The sequence below is a fragment of the Mus caroli genome, chromosome X (genome assembly GCF_900094665.2).
Source record: "Mus caroli chromosome X, CAROLI_EIJ_v1.1, whole genome shotgun sequence".
NCBI classification, from domain to species: Eukaryota; Metazoa; Chordata; class Mammalia; order Rodentia; family Muridae; genus Mus; species Mus caroli.
The window spans coordinates 123,010,833-123,021,846 of record NC_034589.1 but is presented as its reverse complement, the minus strand read 5'-3'; the positions used below and the strand labels follow the sequence as shown (position 1 = coordinate 123,021,846).

Below are 11,014 nucleotides of genomic sequence, written 5' to 3'. Positions count from 1 at the left end.
GGGCATATAAAGTTTGCAAGACCAATGGGCCTCTCTTTCCAGTGATGACCAACTAGGCCATCTTCTGGTACATATGCAGCTAGAGACACTAGCTCCGAGGGGTACTGGTTAGTTCATAATGTTGTTTCACCTATAGGGTTGCAGATCCCTTTAGCTCCTTGGGTACTTTCTCTAGCTCCTCCATTGGGTGCCCCTTGTTCTTGTTCTTGTCCTTGTCCTTGTTCCTGTTCCTGATTCTGATCCTGTTCATCTTCCTCTTCTACTTCTTCTTCTTGTTCTTCCTCTTCCTCCTCTTCTTTCTCTCCTCCTCTTCCTCCTCTTCTTCCTCCTTCCTCCCCCTCCTCCTCTTCTTCCTTCTTCTTCCTTCTTTTTTCTAGACAGGCTCTCATGTAGCCCAGGCTGGTTTCAAACTAGTTATGTAGCCAAGGATGACCTTGAACTTCTGACCCCCGTGCTTCTCCCTCCCAAGAGCTGGCTGGTATTACAAGTATATACTGCCATGCCCAGGTGCTGGAGATGGGAAACCCAGTACTTCCTGTATCCCAGGCAAGTACTCTACCAGATGAGCAATATTCCTACCTCTATCTTTTCTCCTCTTACAAAATATGCTGGCCAAATTGGATTAAGTGTGCTTAATGGCCTCCTCTTAATTATATGTCCTTTTGAGAGGCTCACTAGATAGCCTAGAATGATGTTAAACTTGCGATTCTCTGGCCTCAGCCTCTTGAATCTTGAAGTATGTTGCCTACCATACCTGGCTTCCTTTCTCACCTCATTAAAGATCCGTTTCCAAATGCAGTCATGTTCTGAGAATCTGGGGGTAAAGGCGTCAACATATGCATTTGGGAGAGCCAGAATGAATGATAAACTGTGGGACGTGTTTCTTCTGCCGACATCTAACTTACTATCAATTTCTTCTTAGTACTATGAAGTATTCCTTCGACAGTCTTCAGTGGAACCCTGCCTTCTCTTTCATGAAGGTGGACACTGGCGTGAACTCGTAGTTCGTACCAATAGGCAAGGACACACAATGGCTATTGTCACTTTTCATCCTCAGGGATTAAGTGAGGTAAGCCTAGCAGGGTAAGAAGCCACTTCTGTTTGTTGAAATTTTAGAGCAGATGGCAGAACCTACACAGCCATAGAATATTTATGTAGGTTAGAGAGTAAGTTTGAGGATGGAAGAGTTGGTAAGAATATAGTATCATTTAACCATACTGCTGGCATAATCAAATCACAAAGACTGGCTAGGTTACCCCAGACAATTATTGTACACGGACTCCCAAGTGTTTTCACAAGAAACACTCGCAGTAGTAGACTCAACTGAATCCAAAAGCTATTTCCATAGAGAGTTGCATGTCCAACTCTTATAATCGAAATACTTCACACACTCTGCTAGTATAGTGGGGAGCTAAACAGCCTTCCGGATTATGCTTTACATTTGAAAAACACGTAACACTTTCAGACTATGTCTGGTTTGCTATTTATTGCTGATATATATATATATGTATATATATAAATATATATAAATATACATATAATGTATATATAAATATATAACATATATATGTATATATATATGTATATATATATATAACATATATATAAAACATGGCTAACAGCAGCTTAAGGAAGAAAAGATATATTTCCCCTGATAGCTCACAGCATATTGTGAATGGAAGTCAGAGCAAACATTCAAGGCAGGAACCTAGAGGCAATGATTGAAGCAGAGGTCAAGGGGGAATGCTGCTTACTGGCTTGCTCCCTGTGGTTTGCTCATTTTGCTTTTATTCTTAGATTTAGAAGATTGTTTTATGTGTATGAGTGTATACATGTCTACGTATGCACCACATGTGTACCTGGTGTCCAGGAAGGTCAGAGGAAGGCTTTGGATTCTCAGAGGCTGGAGTTACAAACAGTTGTGAGCCACCACGTGAGTGCTGGGAAGCAAGGCCAGGTCCTCTGCAATGGCAACAGATGCTCTTAACCACAGACTCAACTCTTCAGCCTTCAGTTTGCTCTCTCACACGCCTAAAGACTATGTTGCCAGGAATCGCACCACTCACAGTGGGCTGGGCTCTCTCAAAACAAGCATCAATTGAGAGAATATCCAGGAGACAGGCCCACAGGCCAATCTTATGGAGGCAGTCCCTGAACTGAGACTCCTCCTTCCTAGATCACACCAGCATCAGTCCTGATGATAAAACAACACCAAAACCCCAATCGACGCAGACAGTCTCACAGATTAACAAATGGAGGCATTGTCACATGGAAGGTGAAAGGGCCAGTTAACTACAAAGCTAGGATTTGACTCCGAGTCCTTTGATTGCTGGCCTGGTTGGTCTTTTAAATTCTATAACTTTGACTTGGTTTATAACCCTGTGTCTGTATGCTAAACTAGTCTGTAGTGATTATAGCAATATTAGAATTTTAATATGTTCTCTAGTCAGATAAAAGGAGTTACCATGGTCGCTCTTCTCTTTTTTGCATTTAATTGGATGTCAGAGAATAACTTGTGTGTTAGGTTCTCTCCTTCCATCATATGGGTACCAGGGATTAGACACAGGTCATTCAGCTTGAGGGCAAGCGCCTTTACCTACTCAGCTGTCTTGCTGGCTGGCGCCCACCATGTTCTTTCTTTTTTGTTTCCTGGTTCATTTCTTCTAGGACTCACATCTTCTGAGGTGATACTTGTGTGGGTGGTTGGGATAGCAAAAGCGGAGAAATATGAAGGGATTTGAAAGGTTATTTTCTGTGCGTGATGGGACAGGAGCTTAGTTTAGCTTTTTGTTTATAAGAATAACTCACACTTCCTGTAGAGAACTATTAGAGGCTCAAACTAGAGAAAGTGCCAGTTCCATTGTATGAGATTTGTCAAAAGCTGAGAAGCCAAGCAGCTCTTCTACTGAGATGTGAAAATAGCCTGTTGTTGTTGTTTTTGTCCTGTGGAACATTACTTTATGCTAAGTGTTATTTATAATAGGATTTGAGAAATGTGTCGTCTTGTCTGACTCCTGCTGAGCAGGTTACTGTAGCTAACGGCAAGAGAATTTGTCAAAGATGAGTCTTTACTTGACTCTTGGTTTCCTGTTCTGGGCAGGAGGAGCTCTGTGTTCAGAAGGTGACCTTGAAGGATTTTTTCACTAAAGGCCCTGGAGCGGTCTGTGAATTGACCTCGCTCTATTTCCAGGAAAGGTAAGCCTGGAGCAGCCAGACAGGAAGGAGGAGGCTGCGGGCTTGCATAGCATGGGTTTATAGCTTACTTGCTGGTGATGGGCTACTGAGACTGGAGGCCCAGAAGCTAGCTAGATCTGCCTTTCATAATGCCAGCCACCTCCAGGAACCCAGGCTAGAATATAAAGGTGAAGTAGCATATGGTTGCCTTTAACTTCTCAAAATCAAAACAAAAAGGATGTAAAAAGAGTGTGTGCATGAACCTCCACCCTCAAGAGTGGAACTCATACAGAAGTCTCAGGGCCATGGTGAGGAAGCTGTGTCTCCCACATAAGAGGCTTGGGCTGCCCCTTCCAACCAAGCAGTAAGAGGTATGTGTTACAGTCTGTCATTCTAAAATGCTGTCTTCCTTTTTTCTCTCTCCTAGCACCATGACCCGTTGCAGCCATCAGCAGTCCCCCTACCAGCTCCTGTTTGGGGAGCCCCACATTTTTGAGGATCTTCTGGGTTTGAAGATTCGAATTTCTCCAGATGCCTTCTTCCAGATTAATACTGCTGGGGCAGAGATGCTGTATCGGATCATTGGGGAGCTGAGCGGAGTGAACTCTGAGAGCCTCCTCTTAGACATTTGCTGTGGCACGGGCAAGTGACCTCCCTAGGAAGAGTCTATGTATGTGTTGTCTAGGTCTCAGATGCTATCTACCCAGAACTTAGGGTCTTTTCAAGGGTGGCAAGGGAAGGTAGTGTTGATGGTATAAATGTAACCATGTTGGTTTAAAACAGAAACTAATCTCTTATTTCTTACTTCTCCAGGTGTGATTGGCCTCTCTCTGGCTCAGCGTGCCTCCCAGGTTCATGGCATTGAGCTAGTGGAGCAGGCAGTAGAGGATGCCAGGTGGACTGCAGCCTTCAATGGTACCTAGATCAGATTCTGAGGTGAAATTAAGAGATGGAGTTGAGTGAGGGGCTAGAAATACAGCTCAGTGGTAGACTGGGTGCTTAGCATGTCTGAGACCCAAGGCCCCATTTACCAGCACTGCAAAAACAAACAGAAGTGCAGTTGTTAATATGCAAAGGGGTCCTACTGTATCTGCAACTTGTAGGGAGGCTTCTACTTCTACTAGAGTAGCCATAGAAGGATCTTGGTGTTTTCTAGAAGTCCTAGTAACTTTGTTTTCTTTTTTGTATAGATGAGCCCAAGGCAAGTCCAAGTCTAGTTGGTGGTAGGAAGGGAAATGATAGAATGTTGAACACAATAGAAGAACCTGCTTTAATTCAACTCTGAAGGCATCAGAGCCAATATAGTTGGTTTCAAATGTAGAGTTTAAGCCTGGAATTGGGGTGAACAGCTTTAATTTCAGCCCTCGAGAGGAAGAGGGAGAGGCAGGTGGATTTCTGTATGTTCAAGGGTAACCTGGTCTATATAGTGAGTTCAGAGCCAGCTAGGACTATATAGTGAGACTCTGCCTTAAACCAAACCAACCAAACAAACCTGCAATTTTAAAAAGTAGAACCTTTTCCTTAAATAAAGTGACAAATTGCAGTATAGAAAATAGTTTGCATTCATCTTTTATTCTACTTCCAGGCACTCCTTTCAGTTTTGCTTTTTGTTTTTTGGTTTTTTTTTAAGATTTATTTATTTAATGTATCTGAGTACACTGTAGCTGTACACATGGTTGTGAGCCTTCATATGGTTGTTGGGAATTGGATTTTTTAAGACCCCTGCTTGCTCCGGTTGGACCCACTCGCTCCGGTCAGCCCTGCTCGCTCAGTCCCTGCTTGCTCTGGCCCAGAGATTTATTTATTATTATACATAAGTACACTGTAGCTGACTTCAGACGCACCAGTAGAGGGTGTCAGATCTCATTACAGGTGGTTGTAAGCCACCATGTGGTTGCTGGGATTTGAACTCAGGACCTTCGGAAGAGCAGTCAGTGCTCTTACCTACTGAGCCATCTCGCCAGCCCTCGTTGTTTGATTTTATATGACTGGACTTGAAAGCCTTATCTCTTTGCCTCCCACATGCTGGGATTATAGATGTGTGTCAACATGCCCAACTTGCAGACAGTTCTTGAGGTCCCAAGTGAAAATTGCTGGCGCAGGAAGTGCATTTGAGTGGAAGGCAAGGTTTTTGTTGTGGTGTGGGGACTTACATGTTGTCTGTCTCGTCACTTCAGCTGGAAGGCTCATTCAGCCTTTCCAAGTCAAACGATCTGCAGCAGGTCCAAGAGCATTTGCTATTCAGAGGTCCACTGGAGCCAAAGGGAAAGGCGGGACTCTGGCTGCTGGCTAGTATAGTTCTGTAAAGCTGATGCTTCCCACTTGGGCTCGATCGAGTTCTGCCACACGGTCGTCTCTTTCACAGGTGTCACCAACTGTGAGTTTCATGCTGGCAGAGCAGAGACGATTTTGCCACAGCTGTTAAAGTCACAGAAAGATGAGAAGTTGACTGTTGCTGTGGTGAACCCTGCCCGAGCTGGACTGCGTAAGGAGGGGGGACACCTTGGCTGTTCCCCATGTGTAGGCTTCTCCCATGGTGTCCACCAGTTCTGTGTCTTTTTTCCCATAGCAGACTTAGGGGCTCCCTATGAGGTAGCCCTGAAGTAGCTTCACCGTTCTTTGGGAGTCCTCAGTGCTGCTCAGCATGAAGTTTGGAATAACAGGGACTGCAGTGGGTTAAGTATATTAACCAGGTGCTTATTCCTTCAGATTACAGAGTGGTGCGAGCCATTCGGAACTGCAGGGCCATCCGCACTCTAGTGTTTGTTTCCTGCAAGCCCCATGGTGAAAGCACAAGGAACTTCATTGAGTGAGTCTTGCCTTTTTTTTTTTTTTTCAGTATTTTTGAGCTGGGGATATAGAGTAATCCATGCTTCTTTATGCATACGTTGGAAAATGTGGAGAAACAAAGAAAAAGAAAAAGAAACAATATATTATTTCATTTATTTGTATTTATTAATGAATTAGTTAGTTTGTTTGTTTTTAGACAGGGTCTCACTCTGTAGTGCTGGCTATCCTAGAATTTACTATGTAGGCCAGGCTGGTCTTGAACTCACAGAGATCTGACTGTGCATCCTGAGTGCTGAGATTTCAGTGTGTGCCACTATACCTGGCTCAATATACCACTTTAAAAATAAGTGTTTTTTTTTTTTAAATTAGGGGTATGAATCTCAATTAGTTTATGTACACTATATGTTCATACAAGCCCATGCATGCCAGAAGAGGGCATCAGATACTCTGGAACTGAAGTTACAGACACTTGTTTGCTACCAAATTGATGTTGCACACCAAACTTGTGTTCCTCGTAAGACCAGTTAGTGCTCTTTAACTACGGAGCCATCTCTCTAGTCCCTGACTATATCACTTTAAGAATTCATTTTAAGGGCTTGTCTAGGGTGAGACAAGTCAGGTACTCAGTCTAGGCACAAATTTTTAAGAGGGTACCAAAAATCTAAAATGATCAAGAAAAATTTTAATACAGTATTTCAGAAAAATCAACCGTCTCAAATTATAAAGGGCAGTTTTAAAAAAATTAATGATAGGTGTGATGATGTCATCACTAGGGAAATATAAACAGGGCTAGCCTGCTCCAGCCAGTCTAGCCCAATCAGTGAGCTCCTGGTTAATGACAGGCCTTATCCCAAATGAGGTAGATGACACTCCTGAAGATGACACTTGAAGTTGCCATCTAGTCTCCATGTTTGTGTATACACACACACACACACACATACACACACACACAGAGAGAGAGAGAGAGAGAGAGAGAGAGAGAGAGAGAGAGAGAAAACACTATTCAATTCCCCCCCCCCCCCCAATAAAAAACCATGTTGAAAAGTAGGGATCTGGTTACCTTTTAAAAGCTTCTGCACACGAGAGAAATATGTGCTATTTGTCTCCTTGGCTTAGTTCACCTTACATTATTTCCTCCAGCAGCATTTTCTTGCAAAAGTTTGGCTTTTGTTCTCTTCTATAGCTGAGTCATAACCGAGTTTTTATTTACCACCTTTTCTCTATCCATTCTTCTATTGATAGAAATCTTGTCTGGCCTTTGGGAATAATGTAGCAAGAAATGTCAATGCAGCTATCTCATCGCTGTGGTGATTAAGTCCCCTTTTGACTGTTCTAAGAAGTGGTCCAGCTGTGTCATCTGCTAGATTTATTTTTAGTTTTTGGAGAAGTCTCGATATTGTATTTCATTATGACTACACTGATTTCCGTTCCTCCCGGCAGTGTTTAAAAGCCCCACCTTTCCAGGTACTTGTTAGAATGGTACATTGTGTCTGTTTATTTTTAGTTGTGTTTTGGTATTTAAGTTAAAATTGAAATAATTTATCAATGTCAGTGGGGAGGTAGAGAGTTATGTGTGCTAAGGCTTGTGTAGAGAGGTCAGAGGTCGACTTTTGGGACTTGGTTTTGTCCTTCTTTCTGCCTTGGGTGCTGGGGATCAAACACAGGTCCCGGGGCTTAGGCTGTAATTGATTTTACCTGCTGAGCTGTTTTGCTTGCCTGTATATGTTTGTTTTGAGACAAGGATTCATGGAGCCAAGGCTGGTCCTAAGCTCGCTCAATCCTCTTGTCTCTACCTCCTGAGTCCTGGGATTATAGGTGTGTGCCACCAAGTTCACATTTCTATTTAAAAATACTTTTATTTATTTATTCATTCATGGTGTGTGTGTATGTGTACTTCAGTGTATATATGGAGGTCAGAAGACAAATTGTAGGAATTGGTTCTCTCCTTGTAGGTCCTGGAGATTGAATTTAGTTTATCAGGCTTGGTGGCAATGCCTTTACCATTTTGCCAGCCCCTAACTCTTTTTAACCTTAGCCATTCTAACAGGGAAGGGACGATACTTTAGTTGTGTGTTTTTAAATTTTTAAATTATGTTTTCTCAATACTGGTCAAAGTGCAGAGAATAAGTGTTACTGGAATGCGTTAGCCACAGATAAGCCCACCCAGGCTTAGGGACTGTTGCAAGAGAGGGCAGAAAAAGATAAGAGCCAGAGTTTAGGGAGGAGCTGGGAGGAGCAATGTATTCTCAACATGGCAGGACCACACTGCACTCATGAACTCACAACATCATGGTTGCCTGCACAACGTTCTAGCTAGCCAGCATTCTAACATGGAAGGGGGAGGAGCGCATGAATCCCCCCCCCACATGAGGAGCTGTTGGTAGTTGATGGTTGCCAGGGCAAGGTGTGTAAGTGTTCTTTGGGGGTATAGTCTCTGTTAGGTTGACTATGCTCCAGTGGATAGTTCCACAGCTGTGTGTATATAGGCAGCACAAATGGGACTTGATGGGTTATTACAAAAAAGGCACAAAGTTGGGAGGGGGAGTGGTAAGGGGTGGCTTTGGGAACAGTTATGGAGAGGAGTAGGAAGGCTGAATATGAGCAGAATACATTGTGTGTATATATGACATTCTCAGAGAATTGATACAAAGTCTATTTTTAAAAAGGAATAAAAAAAGCCAGGTGTAGTGGTGCCTGTTTACAATGCCAGCTATTAGGCAGAGACAGATCATGAATTATAACAGTGTAGGCTTCAGGGTCAGATCCTGTCCTAAACACTAATATTAAAAATCCAGCCAGGTGTTGTGGTGCAGGCCTTTATTCCCAGCACTCAGGAGGGCAGAGGCCTGCAGATCTCTCTGAGTTTTCAGCCAGTGTGGCCTACAGAGTGAGTTCCAGGCCGGACAGGAATACATAGTGAAACCTTGTCTCAAAAGACACTATATGTCAATGAATTAAAAAACAAAATAAAAGATATGGCAAATAAATATTATTATGAAAAATAGGTAAATAAACCTGGTCAAGAACATAAAAGAGTAAAAACATAAAAATATAGCCATAAATAATATAGCAGAATAACTATAGATTTGAGCCTTGTCTGGCTAGGAGTTTGCTACACAGACCATACTGGCCTTGATATTATGGCAATGCCTCCCAAAGTATGCCATCACACTCTCTGTTTCCAATTACAGGAAAGTACTCCTAAGAGTTTGCTCTAAAAACAGATATTTGAGTCTGAGAGTGGTGACGCACACCTTTAATCCTAGTGTCGGAGGTAGAGGCAGTTGGATCTCTGAGTTTCAAGCCAGCCTGGTCTACAGAGTGAGCTGCTGGATGGATAGTGCTATACAGAGGAACCCTGTCTGAAAAAAAAACAAGATAGATGATAGATAGATAGATAGATAGATAGACAGATAGATAAGGTAGACATAAACACACACACACATAAAGAGAGAGAGATCGGTAGGTAGATAAGATAAATAGACAGAGATAATGCATGTGAAAATCTGTAATTTTTCTGAGAAAATACAAATGGCCAGTGTTAATTCCAGAAAATAAGGTAAGCCCTGAGCAGATTAGTGAGCATGGAAAGAAATGAAGCTCCCCGACTGGATACGGGTATGGTATGTGCATCTGTAATCCCAGTGATTCTGTAGTTCTCAGGAAACTAAGCCAGGACGGAAGGCATGAATTCAAAATGAAGCTGGGTTACATAGTGATTTCGAGGTCAGATGGCTACATAGTGAGACTGCTGTCTCCTACAATCCAAGGGGATAAAAAGCTTCTACCCCAAATAAAAATTAGGCGCAGTCTCCCCATCTTATTTGCCTGTCCATCGCTGTACAATTACTCTTCCATTTTTATTGTTTTTGAATATGATATAAAGATGGTATCTCTTATCAGTGGATAAAAATGGACTTCAATAATTTGTAATTGACAACTGTATAGACACTGCAAAAATGCTGTATATCTAGATTAAGTTAACTCAAAAAGGTAAATGCAAAAAATGGGTATAAATGCAATCTAGGAAACGATAGAATTTTTTTAAAAAAATAATTGTTTTGTAATTTCTAACTGAAAATTCAGACAACACAGAATGAAAGGCAGTTAATTTATTTATGATTTTGTGTTTAGCAGGCAGAGGAATTGGTTTCATTATGACCTTAAAGAATATTTTTGCCTTTTACATTTATTTATTATGGGGGAGAGGCACTTGTGTGAGTTCGTTCTTTTTTTTTTCTTTTTCTTTTTCTACCCTGTGGCTTCTGAACTCAGGTCATCAGGCTTTACAGCAAATCTCTTTACAGCTGAGCCATCTAGGCTGCCCTAACTTACTGTTCTTTTCTTTATTTCCTTGTGACACTTGTCTGTATCACATACTTGTTCTTGTACACCCCTTCAGTTTTTGTTTTTCATTTCATCATGTCCCCTTCCTCCCAATATTGTCCCCCTTCTATCCCCCCACAAATCATGTCATTTTGCTTAACAATGATCTCAGTCCCATCTATTCCCTTGTGAATGTCATGATTTTATTTGTCTCTTTATCTGAATAAAATTCCATGTATATGTTCGTGTATGTACGCATGCATATGTGAAAGCCAGACTTGACCACTGAGTGTATTCCTCTATCACTTTCCACTTCATTTGGCCTGTCTTTTCTCTGTCTATATAGTAATGCATATGTGGTGCCAAAGGACAGTTTGAAGTTGTTTTTTTCCTACCACGCGGATCCCTGGGATCAAATTCGGGTCATTAGGCTTGGTGGCAAGCACCTTTATCCAGTGAGCCACCTCACTGACCTTCCACTTTTCTGAGAAAAGGTCACTGAACCTGGACCTTGTTGTTTAAGCTAGCCTGGCTAGCCAGTGAGCCCTGGTATCTGCCATTTTCTATTCCCTTCCCACTCAGTGCTCAGTGCTGAGGTTGAAGACCTGTGCTACCCACCTAGCTCTTATGTGGACCCAAGCATAGGTCCAAAGGCTGAGTTATCACCCCAGCCATATGTCACATTTTAAAACTATATCTTGATAAATATCTAGATTGCTTCTAC

The 11,014-nt window shown here is 42.2% G+C and overlaps 1 protein-coding gene across 3 annotated transcripts in view; it reads left to right on the top strand.

Annotated features, from left to right (window-relative positions):
- Positions 1 to 11,014, top strand: part of Trmt2b (tRNA methyltransferase 2 homolog B) — a 52,238-nt gene that overhangs the window by 32,312 nt on the left and 8,912 nt on the right. For all 3 annotated transcript variants that reach the window (XM_021153164.1, XM_021153162.1, XM_021153163.2), the window contains 6 exons: positions 923 to 1,069; positions 3,101 to 3,195; positions 3,602 to 3,816; positions 3,988 to 4,089; positions 5,540 to 5,659; positions 5,884 to 5,983. In XM_021153164.1, coding sequence (XP_021008823.1) covers positions 923 to 1,069; positions 3,101 to 3,195; positions 3,602 to 3,816; positions 3,988 to 4,089; positions 5,540 to 5,659; positions 5,884 to 5,983 — 779 coding nt within the window. The remainder of the gene's footprint in view (positions 1 to 922; positions 1,070 to 3,100; positions 3,196 to 3,601; positions 3,817 to 3,987; positions 4,090 to 5,539; positions 5,660 to 5,883; positions 5,984 to 11,014) is intronic.